Consider the following 23,281-nt stretch of genomic DNA (forward strand, 5'->3'; position numbering starts at 1 on the left):
GCACTAATACATGCTGGGTCATTAGTCTGAAAAGGGGCTGTCTCTACAACAACTGCACTCTTCAGGAATGTCTGTGTGTGTGTGTGTGTGTGTGTGTGTGTGTGTGTGGTGGAGACTGCCCTCGGCTCTTGATTAGCTGAGAACTCTTGAGGACAGAAAGTGCTACATGTGGAAAAAAAGAGGCAGAAGTGCTCCAGAACAAGCTAAAGGAAAGAGAGCAGCAAAGGAATAGATAAATCTCAGCATATGATGCTTTTTGTCCTTTGCAGAGAGAGAGAAAGAGAGAGGGATGAAATTAAATTGATCTGCTGGTAAATGCTGCAGCCTTAGTCCTCTGAGAAAAAGCAGGAAGCGAAAACCTGCAGCCCTAATGGCAGTCGAGCACTTACACTAAAAACATTACACATAAATAACATACACACTCTGGAATACTCTTACAAGTCTTCTGATCACTTCAGTATAAACAAAAGTGACCAGTATAAATATTAACCCACACACATGCAGAATTTAAACATTTAATGTCAACATAAAATACAAAAATCTTGACCTTATTAATGATATTGCTTTTATACAAGTTGAATATACAATAAGTTAATGTTAAGTAACAGCGCACATTAATTACGTTCACACTTAGACAGAATAATGCCTGTTACTTTTAACTGCCAAGGAAAATAGTGCCAGACAAACCCACATCAGAACCATTGCGTGTCTGAGTAACACAGTGGCGTTTAGTTCCCAAATAAATCAGCGTTTTTTAATCCTTCTGTTGAATGAATGATTCAGTGACTCAGTGTTTTCATTCTTGAATGAATCAGCATTTATTAACTAATCAGTTTAATGAATGATGCCATGACTCGCTCATAGAGAACGAATCGATTCAAAGAATGAGTCGGTGATTCACTCATAACGGCAGTAACTTGTCGCCACCTACTGGCGTAATGATGTAACATACAGAAAGACTCATTTAAAAACCCCACCACTATTGCAAATTTACATTTACTTTTATTAATTTAGCAGCTCTTGGAACACTGAAGCTAACTGTTATAAAACAACAACAACAAAAAACTAAATATCGTAAATTTTTTAATTATAACATAAAATTCAACCTACCTAGTCTCGTTTGATTATTTTCCGTTTTTATTTGGAAACTGATGGAAGCAAATCATGATTATGCATAACAGATGAATAACAAATCCGGTAACAGCTGCTTTCTCGTTTGGCTCTGTTCGAAGGCGGTCGCATTTTTCTTCCCTCCCTCCCTATCCTGAACTTCCCTGCTTGCTCTCTAGTATTGTCCTGTCCTTCTTAAGAGACTCTCGCTGCACTATTTACAAAACCGAAATTATGGATCTGATCAACTGGTCTCTTAACGCAATTGACACCATCTTCTCGACTAGGAAAGCGGGATCTGGAGAACCGGAATGTCCCGCTGGGACGTTTGTTGCTGGCTACACGATGGACGCATGGGAGAGATGGCGGGTCGTGTGTCTGGCGGCTCTCTCCGTGGAGGACATTGAAGACATCTTCTTATTCGGAACAATGATAACTGGGTTTCTGCTATTTGGATTAGGCGTTGCCCTAAATTATCAGAAAATTAAGGAGACGGGACTGGCTATCCAAAACCTCTCAAGGCTGCCCGTCATGATGGAGGCTGTAGGCAGAGCGGTCGCCTCTGAAACACACCTTGTTATTGTCGGGCGCTTGTGCTCTGTCCAAGGTCGTTTCCATGGCAATTGCTATGTCGCATCACAACCTGCGAACTAAGTCGACTGGTTTGGAGTGCTGGCGAAACGGATTTCAAGGCATACGAACTCACACGAACTTACACATACACACACTCATACACCTCCCTACCCCCCATCCCACGCCTTCGTCGCTTCATCCTGTCAGTGATAACGGGTCTGTGTGTTTGCGCTGTAATGGCTGCTGGCCGGATGGCTGTTTCGTCTGAACTAGGATTAATATGCAAGTTATGTTCCTGTGTTGACTGTGCTCTATGCTGAGGTTTTTGTCTGTTCTCACACTGCACTCTCGTTCAGGAGCGTAGTGTGAGGACAATTTTTTTCTCCTCTCTTTCCTCATGTTATGCTGTATTTCTTCTTCTTTATTGCATTTCGTTGCCATGTACCTACATGTGCAATGACAATAAATTGAATCCAATCCAATCCAATTCACATTATGCAGCACTTGGGTTAAAAACAAAACAATAAATCTAATATTATAAAAGGGGTGGTTCTTCTGAATTTCCTTACTGAATTATGATTGAATTAGCCACATTTAAAGCCATTAACAGTATGTGCTGTTTGTGATTATTATTTGTTTCTCCCTACAGGGTGGAGAACACTGTTACTACCATGGGAAAATACGTGATATCCCGAAGTCATATGTTGCACTTTCAACTTGCCATGGATTGCAGTAAGTCCCTCAATAGATGTGCTGCATGTCTGAATGAACAAGCAAACACACACCGGTTTACAAAAGCAGCGTGACATGCTTTAGTTTTGACTGCATGCTGTTTACTTACAGTTGCCCATAGAATTGTCTCTATCTTTCTAAGACACATTCATAAATAAACACATGTTAGCAGGCCAAAGCTGTGATTATCCCATTCAACAATTATAGAGCTGTATAATTACAGCATGCTATTATCCTCCTCTCATATCACACACTGATGCTCTCAGTGCTCTTTGTGCTTGCATGTGTGTTTTTTTTCTGTCGTTCTCCCCTGATCATGTCTGGCCTTTTGATCCACTGCTGCAAGCTGAAAATGTAATATTTGTTGTGTTTGTAAGATTTATGTTTGTATTATTGGCTTCCTGCTGTTTTCTCTGCATAGCTGAAGTAAACCTAACTGTATTGCTGAGCCACTCGTGTGCCTGAGGAGAATTGATTTAGTCTCTATAGAGCCTTACTCACATACACCACCTCTCTGTGTGGCCCTCTGGGATAGCTCAGTTCCTTTCGTCTGTATTTTTAGTGAGAGAAGGAGTCAGGTCAGCTCCATCTCTCTCTCTCTCTGTCTCTCTCTCTGTATCTGAATGCACAGAGTCAGGTCAGATGTAGCTCAGAAATAGAGCAGCAGGGCTCTTCACATTCATAGTCATCACGCTCAAACATTTACATTTAAATATCTTCTCCTCAAAGAATTACATCCTCTCAGATTTAGGATGAAATTAATTGCTGTTGTTGTTTATTTGAATTCACTGAAGAATAAATAATTCAACATATTGTATTACAGTACAGTGTACTCATTGTAAAGTTATTATTTCAGGACAGTGTTCACATGGTATTTGTTAAATGTTGATATATGTTTAAATTAATTAATATAAAATATTTGTGTACTCATTTTAGTTGATCAGATAAATATAGTGGTGTGAAAAAGTGTTGGCCCCCTTCCTGATTTTTTTGCATGTTTTTCACACTTTAATGATTCAGATCATCAAACTAATTTAAATATTAATCAAAGATAACACAACATGCAGTTTTTAAATGAAGGGTTTTTTTTATGAAGGGAAAACTAAATCCAAACCCACATGACCAAAATGTCCTCAAAAGCTACACATCATGTTGAGATCCAAAGATATTCAGGAACAAATGAGAAAGAAAGTAATTGAGATCTATCAAAGGTTATAAAGCCATTTCTAAAGCTTTGGGATTCCAGCGAACCACAGTGAGAGCCATTATCCACAAATGGAGAAAACATGGAACAGTGGTGAACCTTCCCAGGAGTGGCCAGCCGACCAAAATTACCCCAAGAGCGCAGCGACGACTCATCCAAGAGGTCACAAAAGACCCCACAACAACATCTAAAGAACTGCAGGCTCACTTGCCTCAGTTAAGGTCCACCATATGACTCCACCATAAGAAAGAGACTGGGCCAAAATGGCCTGCATGGCAGAGTTCCAAGACGAAAACTGCTGCTGAGCAAAAAGAACATAAAGGCTCGTCTCAGTTTTGCCAGAAAACATCTTGATGATGCCCAAGACTTTTGGGAAAATACTCTGTGGACTGACGAGACAAAAGTTTAACTTTTTGGAAGGTGTGTGTCCCATTACATCTGGCGTAAAAGTAACACAGCATTTCAGAAAAAGAACATCATACTAACAGTAAAATATGGTGGTGGTAGTGTGATGGTCTGGGGCTGTTTTGCTGCTTCAGGACCTGGAAGACTTGCTGTGATAAATGGAACCATGAATTCAGCTGTCTACCAAAAAATCCTGAAGGACAATGTCCGGCCATCTGTTCGTGACCTCAGGCTGAAGCGAACTTGGGTTCTGCAGCAGAACAATGATCCAAAACACATCAGCAAATCCACCTCTGAATGGCTGAAGAAAAACAAAATGAAGACTTTGGAGTGGCCTAGTCAAAGTCCTGACCTGAATCCTATTGAGATGCTGTGGCATGACCTTAAAAAGGCGATTCATGCTCGAAAACCCTCCAATGTGGCTGAATTACAACAATTCTGCCAAGATGAGTGGGCCAAAATTCCTCCACAGCGCTGTAACGGACTCATTGCAAGTTATCGCAAATGCTTGATTGCAGTTGTTGCTGCTAAGGGTGGCCCAACCAGTGATTAGGTTTAGGGGGCAAGCACTTTTTCACACAGGGCCATGTGGGTTTGGATTTTGTTTTTGAATTCAAAAACTGCATGCTGTGTTTACTTGTGTTATCTTTGATTAATATTTAAATTTGTTTGATGATCTGAAACATTAAAGTGTGACAAACATGCAAAAATATAAAAAATCAGGAAGGCGGCCAACACGTTTTCACACCACTGTATATATGTAATTTTAGTAAAATCGATTAAAACGAATAAATAATGATAACATATTGACTAAATTTAAAGAATATTTTCATCAACAGACAAAAACTATGATTAAATAATAAATCCAAAATAAATTCATGAAAATTAATACTAGAACTGACCTATGTTAAATCATTTCTTTTTATCATTTTTAATTATGCACTTTAGTATAAAAGAACATGTATATTTGTTAAATATAGGTTTGTTCTTTGCAATAAACAAACATGTTTTAAAGGGAAACATCTCATGATTAAAAATTACACTATTGCTCAGACGTTTGGGGTTATTAAGTTTTTAATAACTTGGCAAGTTTCTTATGCTGGCAAGGCTGCATTTATTTAATCAAAAATACAGTAAAAATAATTTAACAATTTCAATTTTCTATTTTAATATATTTTAAAGTGTAATTTATTCCTGTGATGTAAATCTGAATTTTCAGCATCATTACTTTAGTCTTCAGTGTCACATGATCCTTCAAAATTATTCTAAGATGCTGATTTTCTGCCAAAAAATTCTTATCAATTTTGAAAAAAGTTGTGCTGCTTAATATTTATGCAAAAATCATAATACATTTTGATAAAAATTATTTTATTAATAGGAAGTGTAAAATAACACCATTTATTTGTAATATAAATATTTTTTAACATTATAAATGTATTTATTGTTAAAAAAAATTAAATAATAAAATAAAACTAAAAACTTACAGACCCCAAAATGAACTGTGGTAAATATGAGTATATAGAGCGTGACATTTAAGAGAGGAGATAATACTAAGAGTAAATGATACTGTCTCTTATGTGTGATGAGAACAGTGTGTGTATGTTTGAGAGGGAGGAGTGTGCTGCTGAGACTGTAGTTTATGGTGCTTTATCTTAATGTCGTATTACGGGTCAGACAAACAGCGTTATGCTCTGAAAACAGTCACGGGCTGCTGATGACAGCCTCCAGCAGACACTTTTAAAACCCCTCATCGACTGAGAGCTATTTTACTTCTTGCGGATGATTGACATAAAGCCATTAGTGATGTTGTTATATTGGCTGTTCTGTTATTACAAACTTGGCTTAGGGTTAGTTTAAGATACATTATGTCTACACCGGATGCAAGCAGCGTGTCTATCTATATATCTATGTCTCTATCCATCTGTCCATTTTCCCTAAATGATTCAAAAATCAGTGTAGTCTGTCTTGATGAACTTTTATTTTCTCATTACCCATTGATTCATTCATGTGTGAGAGGGCACTCTGTATTTATGAATGTAGTCAGGCTAAATGGCATTGTATCATCCTCCTAATGCTTTCAGAAGTCACCTTGAGTGTCTCAGCACCGTCTGGAGGCTCTCTGAGAGTCACCGACTGATTGATCTAAAAGATAAATTCTATCAGAGCAGAGAATGATATCCTCTCTGGATGTCTCAAGGCTAAAAGAGACATCTGGACACACACAAAAACACTCACACATACACAATCTCCACTATGCCTCATTATTCCTCAAGGCTATTGGTACATAACAAGTGTGAGAATTGCCTGCATTTGGAGAGTCAGCACTGACACATCTAGATGGATGAATCTCATTACTCTATGCTAAATATTTGTGCAATAAATTGCAAAAATGCATAGTAACCACTTTTTCCAAGTTGATAACTGGACGCCCCACACTGAATTAATCTTGCAACAAGATTAGGTTTATGTGCAACAATGTAGCACACAACTGTTTATTGCATGGTTTTTCTATTTTAGTTGGTAGTATATAGTATACTGTGCAAAATCAAGCAAGAGTTCCATTCATAGTCTCTATCCAAAAGGCACATAAACTTCAATGCTTTTCTAACTTTATCAAAATTTGGTCAAATCAGCATTCAAAGTTTGTTGACAAACTTTGCTTTTCTAGTTAAAGTTATTGTTATATTCAATTCTTTAAATGTTAGTCTACTTCTAAATTGATTTTGGATTGAAAATCTGCAAAATTATGATTTAAATGTGAATGTAAGTGACATTCAACATCAATACGAAATGCTCTTTAATTAGCATGTTTTTGTATAACATTAGTTTTTAGTTTAATGACCACTAAACTGTATAACTTACTAGTTATGCATCACCATCTCTCTTTTTCTATAGTGGGATGTTCTTTGATGGGAACCACACATACATGATCGAGCCAGGAGGAGAGAATACTACAAGTGTAAGTAGTGGATCACTGCATTAAACAAAGCAAATATCGCCTATATCAGTATTGTAAGATTTATGTTTATCATCATATATATCTGTATATATCTATCTATATATATCTAAGGTGTCTGTATACTTGATAGTGATTGTTTGAGACAAGAAAACAACCCAGAGCAGTTTAACAGGGGGTTTCCTGTGCAGACAGGTCATATGTTGACTGATAAGCCCATCACACACTCGATAGAGACACCTGACTCTGCAAAAGCACAGCTATTATCTGCTAATGGCAGAATCCCACGTGGACACTGGCAGAGAACGAGGAGGGCGTATCCGTGAAAGACAAGCTAAAGCTGTGTCACTGAGACACTGAGGTTTACAGAGGAAAATATAATTTCTCAGTCACAGAACGATGATCGGATTCATTAAGTGATTCACAGAGGAACATGCTAATGAAGAGATTTGTGTCATTTAGAGCAGCGGTGAAAGGCTGAGATGTTGAAGTTCTTTTATTAATGGGAGAATGAAACCTGTTCAGTGACACGAGGGAGATTATGATCCATTCACAGTTTGCCTTTTTTCTCTCAGCTTTGTTTTATCTGTCCAGTCACACACACTTATTATAAATCCAGAGTCTTTATGCCATCAGAAATGGTGTATGTAATGATATAATGAATGCAATTAAGCATAATTCACACAAATTTATATCTTCATAAATGTAAATGTATATTAAATATTCATATTTGTAATTATGCTTAGATTTTATAAGCACATTATACACATATACATTAAGCACATATACATTTTTTATAACAACGGGGCAATATATACAGTATATACACTGCATATATATTGTGTGTGTGTGTGTGTGTGTGTGTGTGTGTGTGTGTATACTTCTGTGGTAATGTGTGGAATGCTCGTCTTCTCCCTTTTGTTGTGCAATGCTTCGTCAGCATGAGCATCACATGCACCCTGAGAAATGACTTTCTTTATCGTTTTTATGTTGATGGCTTTGTCATGTTTCATATCAACCCCATGACCTTGCGTGTTGGTGACCTCAGCAACAGGGCAGTCCTCTGATCTGATTCATTCAGACACAGTCACAAACCAGAGGGACTTTATCGTCCTGTTCACCATATGGCACATGCATCTGTTATCCGCCTCGCACTGCAGCGGGGGACATGAAAACGTGTCCCTCTTTGGCCTCTGTAGCGTCTCTCACTGCTAGATGCTGTACAAAGCTCACAGTACATGCAGGGTCTCTGCCTCTCAACCTACCTGAAGTCATAATGAAATCAAAGTGGACCCTCTGTACTTGCTTAATTCAAGGTCCTGAATTTTTGCACATAATTTATCAGTATCCATGAAGTCTGAAATCTGAAAAAAAAAAACTACGTCAAAAATATATTATTCTTTTTGACTTATGTCAGCTTTGCTGGAAATAATTTTAACGCTTGGCCAAATAGCTAAGAATATAGCTACTATTACAGATAGTGTAGCTTTTCTAAAATATTGTGATAATTATCTCATTTATTTGATAGAATATTTTAAATATTTTAAATAAATGCTGTTCTTTTGATTACAATGCCATTTTAGTGCAACATAAAAAAAAATCTAATATTATGAGAGTAAAGCCGTAATATTTTGAGAAAAAGTCAAAATTCTGAGAATAAAGTCATAGCAATATGAAAATAAAGTAGAAATATTTTGAGAATAAATTCGAAATTGAGAATAGTCAAAATATTTCAAGAAAGTCAAAATTATGATAATCGAGTCGATTTATTAATTTAGTCTTTATTCTCGAAATATTTTAAATTTATTCTCGAAATATTTAGACTATTCTCAAAGTATTTTGACTTTATTCTCGTATTGCTACAACGTTAGTCTCATAATTTTTACTTTTCTCACAATATTACAACTTTAATCTTGTAATCTTAGTTGTTGTTCTGACGTAACACTAAAATGCCCATAGTATTTGATTTGACTATTTATGAGGATAGATACTTTATTAATCCCCAAGGGGAAATTCAGAAAAGATTTATGAAAGATTCTTGAAAAAATGTATAATGATTCTCTCATAAATATTACTGTAAGCAGCACAACTGTTTTTGCCCACATACAGTGGGGCAAATAAGTATTTGATACACTGACGATTTTTCAAGTTTTCCCACTTACAAAGAATGGAGAGATCTGTAATGTTCATCGTAGGTACACCTCAACTGCGAGAGACAGAATATTAAAAAAATCCAGAAAATCACATTGTATGATTTTTAAATAATTAACTTCCATTTTATTGCATGAAATAAGTATTTGATCACCTACCAACCAGCAAGAATTCTAGCTCTCACAGACCTGTTAGTTTGTCTTTAAGAAGCCCTCCTATCCTCCACTCATTACCTGTATTAATTGCACCTGTTTGAACTTGTTACCTGTATAAAAGACACCTGTTAACACACTCAATCAATCAGACTCCAACCTCTCCACTATGGGTGAGACCAAAGAGCTGTCTAAGGACATTAGGGACAAAATTGTAGACCTGCACAAGGCTGGGATGGGCTACAGGACAATAGGCAAACAGCTTGGTGAGAAGGCAACAACTGTTGGTGCAATTATTAGAAAATGCAAGAAATTCAAGATGACTGTCAATCTCCCTCAGACTGGGGCTCCATGCAAGATCTTGCTTCGTGGAGTATCAATGATCCTGAGAAAGGTGAGGGATCAGCGTAGAACTACACGGGAGGACCTGGTCAATGACCTGAAGAGAGCTGGGACCACAGTCTCAACGGTTACTATTAGTAACACACTACACCGTCATGGATTAAAATCCTGCAGCGCACGCAAGGTCCCCCTGCTCAAGCCAGCACATGTCCAGGCCCGTCTGAAGGTTGCCAAAGACCATCTGGATGATCCGGAGGAGGCATGGTAGAAGGCCATGTGGTCAGATGAGACCAAAATAGAACTTTTTGGTATAAACTCCACTCGCCGTGTTTGTAGGAAGAAGGATGAGTACAATCCCAAGAACATCATCCCAACCGTGAATCATGGGGGTGGAAACATCATGCTTTGGGGGTGCTTTTCTGCAAAGGGACAGGACGACTGCACCGTATTGAGGGGAGGATGGATGGGGCCATGTATCGTGAGATTTTGGGCAACAACCTCCTTCTCTCAGTAAAAGCATTGAAGATGGTTCATGGCTGGGTCTTCCAGCATGACAATGACCCCAAACACACAGCAAGGGAAACTAAGGAGTGGCTCCGTAAGAAGCATTTCAAGATCCTGGAGTGGCCTAGCCAGTCTCCAGACCTGAACCCAATAGAAAATCTATGGAGGGAGCTGAAAGTCCCATGTTGCCCAGTGACAGCCCCGAAACCTGAAAGATCTGGAGAAGACCTGTATGGAGGAGTGGGCCAAAATCCCTGCTGCAGTGTGTGCAAACCTGGTCAAGAACTACAGGAAATGTCTGACCTCTGTAATTGTAAACAAAGTTTTCTGTAACAAATATTAAGTTCTATTTTTCTATTGTATCAAATACTTATTTCATGCAATAAAATGGAAATTATAAAAAAATCATACAATGTGATTTTCTGGATTTTTTTTAATATTCTGTCTCTCACAGTTGAGGTGTACCTACGATGAACATTACAGATCTCTCCATTCTTTGTAAGTGGGCAAACTTGAAAAATCGGCAGTGTATCAAATACTTATTTGCCCCACAATAGGAATAAATTACATTTTGAAATATATTTTAAAAATTAAGTTATTTTAAATTGTAATAATTCAGTATATTACTGTTTTGAACTTGTTTTCAAGGCAACTGATTCAAATATTGAATCCGTTGCCAGTCCTAGTTTGATCAGGAAATTAACATTTTGTTCTACAGTCAACATTTTCTGCATTTTATTGTATGTGAATGCGTGTGTTTGGAGAGACATCTCTTCCTTTTGTCTTCATGTTTCTCATTCCCTCTATCTTTCGTTCAGTGGATAGTCGGGTGGGCTAATAGTGTTGGGGGTGGGTGATCGTCTCTGGAACACCACACCCCCTCAACATCCTTAACACACTTTCCAAAAAAATTAAAGTGTGCCATCCCCCAACCTGCTTTCTATTCATGATCTAGTCCCCAAGAGAACACACACACACACCCTCCTCTGCTCCGATACAGAAAACCCCATCTTATTTTAAGCCAATACATCTGAGAGGCCATCTGTGTTATACGGCTAATCCTTCACAAAGTGCCACCTTTCATACATGAGTATATGGGGGTGTAATGGAACAGCCTTCATAGAAACGAGGTCTGTGTCTCCCTCGTCTTTCTTATCTAGTGCACTGATATTCCCCCCTGGCAACGAGTGCAAGTGGGCAGGAGTGTGCTCGCAGGATGTGTAGTGTTCCTGTAGCTCAGCTGGTAGAGCATGGCGCTAGCAACTGCAAGGTCATTTCCCAGGGAACACGTCTGATAATTCGCATCTCAAATTCACTGTTAAGTCACTGTGGATAGAAGTGTCTGCCAGATGCAGTGATGTAATTGTTGAATATTGGAGTTGTCTGATATTTCAGGTTGGCTTTTGTTAAACATCTTGAGACTGACTGGCTCTGTCCAAAACCTAGTGAGCTGCCATATGAAATGGAACCTCCTGAGTGGCTGATTTGAAACGCTCTTCATAGCCTCTCTGTGTATCATATGAAAAGCACTCGATAGACATGGCTCTCATTCGATTTCAGTATATTTGTTTGATGTGTTTTTAAGTTTTCGACATTGTACTTTACTAAGCTTAAAATACATAGAGCTAAACACATATTGGGTAAAATATTAATAAAAAACTCAAAATTCTATTGATTCAGTCAAGTGTATAATCGAGTGCTAACAATGTTCAATATAATAAATATTTTATTAATAAATATTAGGGACACATTTTTTTAAATGTAGTTTTTCAGATTTGAATTGAATTATATTTACAATCAACATTTATCTTGCTTTGCTTGCAGTATAATTGTTTTTAATTTGATAAAACATTTAAGCCCAGTAATTTAAATAAATAACTCTACCGGTATGCTTACCCTGAAGAAAGCAACTCAGACACAAAGTGACATTTAATTAACTGCACTTTAATAAAAAGAGCACTCAAGACATTAGTAGTCAATACACTGATTGTGTTAAAAAAAACATCAATTAACATTTTGCAATAGCTTTTAACAAAATTAACATTTTGCAACAGGCAAGATGAAATTGATTTGTGCAAAATGTCATAGGCAACGTAATAGGAACTATTTGTTTTTAAGACAGTGTTTTTCTCTCATTTTAGCAATGAATTAAGTGACTATGTAACAGTAAACAAACATACAACTAGAGCATGTTATATTCAAATGCTCCAGTTGCACTGCAATGACTTGTTTGGTGTGATACCTTTAAAACGCAATACATCTGCACTAAAAGAATGCAGTCTAGTGTTTCATTAATGGATTGTTGCTCAAGTAAGGCTCATTACAAAGCATAAATCAATAAGTGGAAGTACAGTCTTGATACGAGTAGTTCAACTCCTCAAAGGCATCAGGCAGAGACAAGTAACAAGAGTCAAACTTCAAGGTTTTCTAAAATCTGCAAACACTTCAACGTATAAAAAAAAAAAGTTTCTGTTATGTAAGTGTTCATGTAGTATCTTGAAGTTTTTAAACTGACATTAAAACAGAAATTTCTTTCCATTGCAAAAATAATAATAATAAACAAGGTAAATATCAATTCTCCTTCACATAACAACAACGTTAAAATACAAAACATGATGTTCAGGTATTACAACAATAAGGCAACTTAAAAGGCAAATATGAAACTTCATGGCTTAACAGAAATAAAAGTGTAAGTGGTCATAAAACAGGTTGTAGGTTGCGTCTCCTTCTAGCATTTACTTATCACATTTAGGTATTAGCAAGCAATCATATTCACTGACAGGTTAAAACCGTGCTTAACATCAACATTAAGTTCAGTGTTACTATCAAAGTTTAAAAGCAGAATAAAGACATTAGAGTCATGAAAATTAGTAGAAAGTATTTCTGTGTATATAATACGTAAACCTGACACTCAATTAAATGCAACATACTCAGTGAAATAATGAACAGTTTACACAGAAATGTATTCTTCTTGTGTTTAATGAATAAAGCTCATTGAGAGAGAGGTACGCAACTTCCTAATTCCACTTGTGTTATTACTTTGATGACCATTTTTGGCCATTTTCAGTGTTATAACCAAAAGGTGCCTGCTATACTAATTGAATAAAGGCATTTCTTTTAATTTCACTATTTTGTTCACTTCAAATTCACTACCACAGTTAATTTACCATTTCTAAGTTTTAGAAATAGAATACCAGTTTGACCAGTTTGATTTGAAACAACCAACTCAATGTCAGTCAGCAAGGACAGGAATGTCAATCTCAATGCCGGACATTCGGGAGCGTGTGGAATAGCGGTGTCCAGCATACCTCTGTGAGGGGGCGTAGCTTTGAGATGGGGCGTATCCCTGAGAAGGTGCGTAGCTTTGAGAGGGAGCGTAACAATATGCCTGTGAGGCTCCCACTTCTGAGCCGTAACCATCAGGTATGGACATCTGTGGCATGTAGACATGGGGCGGCATAGGCTGAGTGGGTGCAGGTTGAGGGTAACCATGTGCTGGGACAAAAACGGGGGCATCCAGAACTGCTGGAGGGAAGGCCTGGGGTGCATATGTCACAGGAGAAGGCAAGCCGTTGGTCACGAGGGGCTGCGCGGAGAGGCTGTTGGTCATCGCAGGCCCTTCAGGTAGAGGTAGCCAGAAGGGTGAAGGCAGTTTTTTACACATGCAGTACCACATGAACATCAGCAGAGCAGCTAAGATCAGACCACCAGCACTGCCGATGGCCACATACACCCCAAACTCTACGGCAAACAAATTATCGTAGGTTACGTTAAGGTTACGCGTGTGGAACAGGAACCAGACAGAGGGCGGCATGGCGATGGCCCCACCTAGAAACAGAAGCATCCCAGCCACTAGATGGCAGCCTGAGCTGTTGACCAAGCAGCGGGAGTTCTTGATGTCGTCAGCAGTTTTGGAGCAGCAAGCAGTTTTACACATGCCAGTGAGACAGAGCAGAAGAGCCAAGCTGGAAAACAGCAGACCTGTGGAGAAAAGAGTTTGATGTCAACAGAATGAACTTAGTGCCCGGTGATTTCCACGGTGAAGACAGAATCACCAAATCAAGCCATAAAAATCAGGTTTACTGTACAACACTATGTCCTGGAATTTGGCACAAATTGGATGAATAAATTTAAAAGTAGAACTGTACACTATCAAATGGCAATATATTGTCAGAGAATATAAATCACAAAAAAGATTGCTATTTATTATGCAATAAATGACTGAATGTGCAGCACAGTTCGGTCTACTACTAGCATGAATGATGTTCGTGGTGTTTTCAGCATTCGCCGTCTCACTATATAGGACGCTACACTACATGTTTGGTTTGGTTTGAAACTTGAAGACATTATGACAGAAATACATTACTATTGTAAAAACGTACTTTCAGTAATAATATTACAGTTTTTTAAAACTCGATTTTTTTTTAGGAATATCAGAATTTGTCATCCTTGTTTTAATAAAAAAATTAAACCTCATTAAGTTTAACCTCATTAAAAGCACTGTTTGCCAAAAAAGAATAAAACGAAAAAAATGAAAGGAATTGTTCACAATTAATTTTTAAAGATTCATTAAATTTTTAACTGTTAAATCTTAATCACTGTGTCCTAATTTCATCCATTTTCGGAAGGCCAAACAATGCTTTCGCACTGAAACGCACAACATCTCCATGACATAGTAACAAAACTACAATTCACCTCACTTTCTTTCTTTGCATAATGCCTGCCCAAAGGTATTGGGGTATTTCAAACTGTGATGTAGATGTTTGCAAAAGTAATATCTGGACTTTAATCAATGCGTTTTAGGCAGGTCTGGAACAGTGTTCTCTGTTAGCTAGAATAAAGCCCTTTGTGGGAGACTTTGAGCTTTGTACATAAACCGATACATTACACAATAAACAAAAAAGAAAACATTAAAAAACATCATATGGATTCTTTAAAATTAAGCCATTAAAACACAATTAAAATGGAAAACATGGAATTTGGGAAAAAGAATACAGCTTTCATAGGGCCTTAAAAACTGAGAAATGAGGTCAATGAACCCATCATGAGCACCTACCAGCAGGTAAACAGAACTGCAGCAGTCTGAGGTCCAACTGGTCTACTTTTGCGTACCAGTCTGAATCATAGTAATAGCAACCCGAAGAACCATCACGCAGCACACACTTGGTCCACAGGCCGTCGTACACGGTCACGTTTTTGGCATTGCGGTTGAAGGTGAGTAGGCGGGTGGTTCTCCACTGGGGAATAAGTGTGGCGACGGTCAGACCGGCCACTGACAGCATCGCGATGATGAAGGCGAAAGCATTGGTGGCGTGAATGTCACGACAAGACATGGCTGGAGGCAGGAAAAACTGGAACCTTGTGGGGAAAGGGACACAAAATTACATTTTAGTCAAGGAGTAAATTGTGACCCTGGGCCACAAAACCAGTCATAAGGGTAATTTTTTTTTAAATTGAGATTTACACATCTGAATAAATAAGCTTTCCATCGATGTATAGTTTGTTAGGATAAGACAATATTTTGGCTGAGATACAACTATTTGAAAATCTGGAATCTGAGGGTGCAAAACGCCTTTAAAGTTGTCCAAATGAAGTCCTTAGCAATGCATATTACTAATCAAAAATTAAGTTTTAATATATTTACGGTAGGAAATTTACAATAAAAACCATGATTTTTACTTAATATCCTAATGATTTTTGGCATAAAAGAAAAATCGATAATTTTGACCCATACAGTGTATTTTTGGCTATTGCTACAAATATACCCCAGCGACTTAAGACTGGTTTTGTGGTCCAGGGTCACGAATGAAGAGAGAAAAAGTTTGCCGAGTCATTTGCATTAGTTTGCTGTATGTATGTATGTATGAATATATGGATACACAGAAAGTGTACTTAAGTCTTCCTGTAATGTCCACTCCCTCACAGACATACAGTAAAGATGAGCCAAAACCCCCTTAAGTGATGATGCATTGCTTAAATATGTGTCGTGTAAAGTATAAGTGTGTGTGTGTATTAAGCGTTAATGTATCAAATTGTAAAGTGTAAGTAGACAACAATAAATGCCTCTGTGTATATGTAACTTACAATAGGCATGTGTACGGTTTACATGGAGGGTAATAAATCTCTGCGTAGTATCTGTCATAACAACAATAGAAGATAATCTCTGTCTCTATCAGACGCGACTTAAAGTTACATTTGTTGTGTTTTTTACGAGCTTGTAAGTTAGTTGCTGTTTTTAATTAACTTTACAGTTTGTTTTAATTCCAGATGTGGTTTATGATTCATTCAAGAGTATATTTAAGCGCTAATAAGCTAATCTCAGCTAACGGCTAACATTATGATACAACCTGTTACGCTTTAGTTTTATCTGAGTGACGCTGTCAGGACCAATATATCGCGCACATACCTGATTAACAGTACGCTTCAAAGGACTCTTTTGGTGATATAACGCTCATTTTATCACAGAAACGGTGATCTTCTGTCCGGTTTCGTCGTGTTGTGTTTTGGGGACTCTTCGGGAGCGCGGGTGCGGCGTGACGTCACGTGCGCGCTCACTTTTAGTATAAAGTAAATAAACACAAAACCGGGATAATTATTCCAATTAACAGTGTGCGAATCATACCGTGGCCTTTTCTGTTGGGCATTTCAAGGACACGGTCTGTATGGAGCTTTATCTCAAGCAAATCAAGTTGCATATTTTAGAGCCATCAGCAAACGTTCATTTTCCACTTCTCCATCTTATCTTTTTATAAATTATCCTAACTATTTCTTCACAATAAGCTAGATATCACACTTGTGAATAGGGTAGTCATATTTTTTAAAGTCAAAACATTTAAAAAAATCCTTTTGGGTAAAATTAATTCAAACAACAAAACTGTAACATACTGTAACAAACTAAAAATGTTAAACAGTTGTTCAGGCCTACAAATATTGTATTTAATACATTTAGAACTTTTAGACAGCAAATTGTCTCAATAAAAATGTGATTGACTGTATTATAGATCATAGATTCTGTGACAAAATTATCATTATATCACCAAAAGTGTCCTTTGAAGCTTACTGTTAAACTAACACAATTTAGAAACTCCTGACAGAGATGTCTTTTTCTTATACAAACTGAACAAAGTGTCTCATCAAACTCACTAAGTGTTATGTAGGAGTGTTTGACACATATGAATCATATCATTTCCTCGCATTCTTTCCCTGTAGGAGGAGGTTCATGTGCACATGATTTATCAGTCTCCTGGTTTGGACCCCCCAGAGGACTTCATTTCTGCAGGTATGAACCATTCTCATGTTCAAGTTTAAAGTATTGTGTATATAGCATGAGTACACTATAAATAAGAGCCCATGGGGTATAATTAATAAAGCAGAATGTGTTAGATTTGTGTGCATGCACTTTATGCTCAACTGTCCATACTGATAGTTAATATTTGTTTAAGTTCACCTGGCAGAGTCACCGTTCCAGAACCCTCCACTGTCCAGTGCCACCCACAGAAGGAAAAAGAGACAGGTGTGTATACTGTCTCTCAACACTCATGGCTTGTGTTTGTGGGTGTGTGTTTCTGTTAAGCTTTGACTATCTGATGTGATTTCAGTGCTGTTGAAAGTGCTGCTCTCTTTTTGATTCTTCTGTGTCTTTCTTTTCCTCTCCTACACTCATGAAATATTTACAGCTGGGCTGTGAACTCTTTATAGCACTAATGTATAGATCAGCTGTTTCTCTGCAGTATTCATGTTTTGCATGCTGCAGGGTGATGGTATTAAATAATGCACTGTCAAATTTCTCACACAGATATCACAAAATCCATGGAATGTTGCAGATGAGACCAAATATATAGAGCTAATGGTCATAAATGATCATTTGATGGTAAGATGAGTAACAGTCTATTATTAACATAATTAACTAACATATTATTAACCAAATTTTTTATTGTTTTTTTTCGTATGCCTGTAATGCATTCATTTTATTATGTATTCACATTCATTTTTCCCAGTACAAAAAACATCGCCTTTCCGTTGGACAGACAAATAACTACGCCAAATCTGTTGTGAATATGGCTGATCTGGTAAGTTGCTAGTAATGTACATTTCATAGTCTTCTTTGATTCATTACATCATTTTAATAATTTTTTTCTTAGACTGTAAAGAGAAGGCTGATCTTCATCGGTTTCCCAAGACAAATAGACCTTGTGCAGTCTGACAGTCACGTCATGAGCTGCTTTATATGCTTGTGTCTGCCTTTGACAGCCACATAAACATCCCTCAATTTCTCTCTCTCTGTGAGAGACCGTTGGGATTTATCTGCTTTAGCCTGTTGTTCAATGTTAAACTGAGGTCTAGAATGAAAAACAAAAATGATCCATTATTCTGCAGTCGTCACGTGTGTCTTGTGGATTCAGATTTATATGGAAGAGATGCAATTGTTTATTCACCTGTTGTTAATAAAATCATTTTTGTTTGTGTCTGTAGTACTTCAAAGAGCAACTCAACACTAGAATTGTCTTGGTTGCGATGGAAACGTGGGCTGCGGACAACAGGTTTAACATCAACGACGATCCTATGGTGACATTACGAGAGTTTATGAAGTACCGAAGAGACTTTATTAAAGAAAAGTGTGACTCTGTCCACCTTTTCTCGTGAGTTATCAAGAAAACACACAGCATACATTAGTTTTATGATCAGGTAAAGTGGCATTGTAATCAGTTTTCTCTCTCCTTTTAGGGGCAACCGTTTTCATAGCAACTGCGGAGGAGCCTCATACATGGGCGGAGTCTGTTCACTCACTAAAGGAGGCGGAGTCAATGAGGTTTGTAGTTGTGGTTATGCAAGACACTTTTAACTAATGAAAATTAATCTGTCTCAAAGGCTATTATTGGGTGTGTTTTTTCCTTATTTGTAGTATGGAAAAACTGAAGAAATGGCCATAACTCTCGCACAGTCACTGGGACAAAATATCGGCATCTTTTCTGATAAGAAACGCATTTTAAATGGTGAGTGTTTTCGTTTCCTATTCTCACTTTTATATTTTTCATATGTGTGCTTTGGCAGTAAACACAGCAGTACTCACACATACGGACTCTCATAGTTTGTCACTGTAATCCGTCTTTCCCTCACAGGGGAGTGCAAATGTGAAGATAAATGGTCTGGCTGCATAATGGATGATGTTGGGTAAGTTTCTAATAAAGCAGATACTCCTAACACACACACATAACTCACTTAAGTTTTGAGACCCTTTTGAAAATGCATATTAGTCTTACTAAAACAGCCTGTCATGCTTTGTGCTGAGTCTGTGTTCCTGTGTTTTGCTGCTTAAATAACTTTAAATTAAATGTAGTCAAAGTAACGACGTTTGAAATTTGTGTCACTCACTCACTGATCCATAACACTTTCTGTCACTGCCAGTGGAGACAGATTAAACACTGATTTTCATGAATTCCACTAGGTGGCAGTAAATAATTTGGCTTCTCAATTCATCTGTCCCAGTGCTTACTCATTTCTGTGTCCTGTTTTCATTTTCATGGGAACCTCACAGACTGTTGATGGGTGGGCAAATTAGCATTACAATCTGTTAGGGTGAATCTCACAAAACCTTCCACAAAATATTTCAGATTAGCATTTCACCCTAAAATCAATTCTGTGCCAAATATAACCAAATTATTTATTTTTATATATATATATATATATATATATATATATATATATATATATATATGATATAATTATATATGATAGAATTATTTAATTATTAAAGTAAAAATGAATTAAAATATTAAATATTTATTAAATTATTTTTTATATAATGATTATTTATTTACTTTATCATACATAATTTGTGCTGCCTTAAATACATTTTTATTGTATTACAGTAATAAGAATCACAAGTGAACATTACACAAAAATTCCAGTTACATTCAGATGAATGTAAATCTTTGTAATTATTATCATAAAAAAATTCACTGCACAAATAAAACTTCATAATCATAAAAAGTCTGTTTTCTTTTGTGCCAAACATTTGCATTTTTCTTTTGATATTGGGGTGAAATAGGACATTTTTGTAAGATTGACATATGAACTCCTGTGTAAAATTAGAAAATGATATCCTCAGAATGTCACGAGAAAGTGTTATTGATCATTTTAGTCCAATTTTGGCTCTCCACTGCTGACATTTCACATGTGGATTTTGACATTTCAATGTTCATGTTTCAAATTTGCACTGGCTCTTTTTTTTTTAGCAATCTAATATTCATAAACAGTGTTTGTCAGTGTCAAAGTGAAAAATTGTCTTAACAGAATAGCAAACCACAACTCATAATTAGTATATATGCTTAAAACAGTCAGAAATGTTCACAGTGGTCGTTCGAGAAATGCTGTGATGTGAAGTGATCAGATACGTGTGATGCGATAGGTGTTTGTTCATGTCACAGTGTGCGTCTGTGTGTGTTGGTTTGTCTTTATCCGTGTTTTAATACCTTTTGCGTTTCCCCTCGATCCCGAATGGGACAGCAGGTGAGCAGACGCTTGGCTGTGTCATGCTACTCGCTCGTGTCCTGTCGACCAGTCAACTGCTGAGTCACTTCAGCCCCTCACTCCATCTAATAGCATTCAGTCAAGAGAGCGATATAGCAGAAGCTGCATTGTGTTGGAACATTCTGCAGTTTCCTGTGTGCTCTTTTTTTCTACTGGTTTTTAATTCGGCTGATAGCTCATTGTGGGACATGTTTCGTTAAGAGAGGATTATTTGGCTCCTCTCAGTTTAAAGGGGTCATACGCATTTCAGCCTGATCAAATTAGCTAAGATTTCAGTATTTTCCACCTCTTGGAATTAAACAGGCTTTTTTGGGTTTGCTGTCAGGTCCAATATTGTCTGAACTAGCCCATAATTAAATAAAAGCCTTTCTGCAAAAAACAATCCACACCGAAATCCAGTTGGCTTCAAACTATGAAGATTGCATAACTAGCTGTTTTTAGTTTCGTTTAAAGAACTTTCTTTTTGGAACGTGGAGGAATTTTGAGTTCCAAAACTTGCAGAATGTAACTCTTTTTATAAAAGGAAAATTAGATTTTCCATGATATGACCCCTTTAAAGTGTTTAAAAGTGTCTGCAGTCATTCACACTCAAGAGAACAGAACGATCATGATTTCATGCTAATGCCAAATGTCATAAAGCCTGTGTGACACACACACAGTCTACCTCTTAACACAAAAGTCTGCTTTTATAATATAATCAGATAATCAGAATTTCAGTGACAGAAGTGACTGACATCACATCTGATGTTTAATGGCTTACTGACAGGACGTTAGCTGAAATTCACACCAGCACTCTCAGTGTGTGTTCACCCTCCGACTTGCTGTTTGCTTAGCTTCTCAAATAAGACTTCTTCTCTTCACAAATTATGTTTCTGAACACATATATTAGTCATTAACTCCTCCTTTGGACCTCTAAACTGAAATGTGTAGATGATTAAAAACTGAGAGAAAAAGTGTTGTAATCAATCACCACACCGAGCTAAGCACTTTCTCACTATCAGGAGAATATGGGACTATTGGGACAAAAAGTCCAAACTTCTGAGTATGAGAAAGTCCTCTGGTTTCAACATGCACATATGATGTAGTTGGGTTGTTTTTGATATATATAGATATCCATCATTTCCTGAAAGTTGCAGTACACTCTCACGGCTCATGTTATTAACACTAGTATCAATGGCCTTTCAGACAGACACGCTCATGTTGATCTGTCTCTCCATTGATGGATGTTTTGAGAAGTTTATTTTCCATGCAGCCTGCATGTCCGATCTGATCCACTAACTCCTGTGTTAATGTGGCAGGATGTTTTGTGTTCTCTGTTTTCCCCCTTTAAGTGTGTCTCCCTGCTGTTAACAATCCTGTGAAAATGTCTGCAACACTTTAAAATTAATTACCCATGCTCAAGCAGGTAAGACAAGGTGCCCTGATATTCCAGGAACACACTCAGCGTCTGGTAAATGAAGAGTAACCACTCACACACGGCATAATGTGAGATATGCACTTATTGATTCTCAGCCTCCGGTTAAGGCTTCCTGAAACTGCATTGTTGCAGATTGTCACAGATTGGAATAGTGCTTACTGCTTCGGAATGATCTCTGCAGGATATTGAGGGCAGCGACCCAGCTGATGCAGGCTGATTAGCGTTCAGCATTCTCGTACGATTTGCGCGTACTGCCACACCTCTGTGCTTACAAGTGGATAAACTGTGATTTGCATCTAAGGGAGGGTGTAGTGAATGGATAGATAGAAGAATGAGGAAATAAAAGCTTTGAAAGTGTCATCAGGATCAGAGAGGATTCACCTAAAAGAAAGAATGGTTGGGTATTTCAGACCAGGGTTTCCCAAATTAGGTTTCAAGAACTGCAGGATGTTCATAAGAAAATATGTAAAATAAATAAATAATATATGCATGACCATATTTTAGTGCATGACTAAAATATAGTCATGCAGAATAAGGCATCCAAATGTGCTTTGTAAGTACTAATTAACTGCTAATAAGCAACTAGTTAATGAGAAATGGTCCCTAAAATAAAGTGTTACCAAAAATACTTTTAAAATAAACATTAAAAACACTAAAAAACCGAACGTGACTTGCTTAAGCTTACATAATCAAATATATATATTTGTTTACCTGCATATCCTGTGACCTTTAACTAACATCAAAGAACTTTGAACATGCATATATGTGTTGTTTAATTATTTATATCTGACCCTGGACCACAAAACCAGTCTTAAGTCGCTGGGGGTATATTTGTAGCAATAGCCAAAAATACATTGTATGAGTCAAAATTGATTTTTTTTTAATGCCAAAAATTATTAGGATATTAAGTAAAGATCATGTTCCGTGAAGATATTTTACAAAACATATTTTTTTGTTAGTAATATGCATTGTTAAGAACTTAATTTGGACAACTTTAAGGGCGATTTTCTCAATGTTTTTTTTTTTTTTTTGCACCCTCAGATTCCAGATATTCATATAGTTGTATCTCAGCTAAATATTGTCTCAGCTAAATATATCTTAACAAACCATACATCAATGGAAAGCTTATTTATTAAGCTCTCGTATGATGTATAAATATCAATATATATATATTTTTTTTAAATCTACTTTAGGCCGTAGATGTC

General features: G+C 37.1%; 2 protein-coding genes across 3 annotated transcripts in view; one reads left to right on the forward strand and one right to left on the reverse strand.

The window, feature by feature from the left end:
• The window catches only part of LOC306878577 (disintegrin and metalloproteinase domain-containing protein 22-like), a gene marked incomplete at its 3' end in the record, with an annotated part of 57,690 nt that overhangs the window by 19,558 nt on the left and 14,851 nt on the right, over positions 1-23,281 (forward strand). The window contains exons 5-14 of the mRNA XM_079431002.1: positions 2,333-2,415; positions 6,920-6,983; positions 17,339-17,408; positions 17,572-17,642; positions 17,925-17,999; positions 18,127-18,198; positions 18,602-18,768; positions 18,854-18,938; positions 19,032-19,122; positions 19,249-19,300. Of these exons, the coding sequence (XP_079287128.1) occupies positions 2,333-2,415; positions 6,920-6,983; positions 17,339-17,408; positions 17,572-17,642; positions 17,925-17,999; positions 18,127-18,198; positions 18,602-18,768; positions 18,854-18,938; positions 19,032-19,122; positions 19,249-19,300 (830 nt within the window). The remainder of the gene's footprint in view (positions 1-2,332; positions 2,416-6,919; positions 6,984-17,338; positions 17,409-17,571; positions 17,643-17,924; positions 18,000-18,126; positions 18,199-18,601; positions 18,769-18,853; positions 18,939-19,031; positions 19,123-19,248; positions 19,301-23,281) is intronic.
• On the reverse strand, positions 12,054-16,693 carry LOC306878424 (claudin-12-like). Of its 2 annotated transcripts, XM_079430774.1 has the most exons (4): positions 16,536-16,651; positions 15,186-15,487; positions 13,958-14,110; positions 12,054-13,870 (listed from the first exon to the last, which is right to left on the reverse strand). In XM_079430774.1, exons 2-4 carry the CDS (start codon positions 15,460-15,462, stop codon positions 13,362-13,364), a joined length of 939 nt encoding a protein of 312 aa, XP_079286900.1. In that variant the 5' UTR covers positions 15,463-15,487; positions 16,536-16,651; the 3' UTR covers positions 12,054-13,361. The 2 variants fall into 2 exon arrangements, with proteins under 2 accessions (XP_079286900.1, XP_079286899.1); XM_079430773.1 differs by having other exon boundaries at positions 12,054-14,110; positions 16,536-16,693.

The sequence above is a fragment of the Barbus barbus genome (assembly GCF_936440315.1).
Source record: "Barbus barbus genome assembly, chromosome: 12".
NCBI classification, from domain to species: Eukaryota; Metazoa; Chordata; class Actinopteri; order Cypriniformes; family Cyprinidae; genus Barbus; species Barbus barbus.

What these genes read in the sequence shown, in the direction of transcription:
- LOC306878424 (XM_079430773.1), bottom strand. Translation starts at nt 15,462, where the DNA reads ATGTCTTGTCGTGACATTCACGCCACCAATGCTTTCGCCTTCATCATC. An exon ending in GCAGTTCTGTTTACCTGCTG is followed by an intron (nt 14,111 to 15,185) that starts GTAGGTGCTCAT and finishes TTTTCTCCACAG; the next exon opens with GTCTGCTGTTTTCCAGCTTG.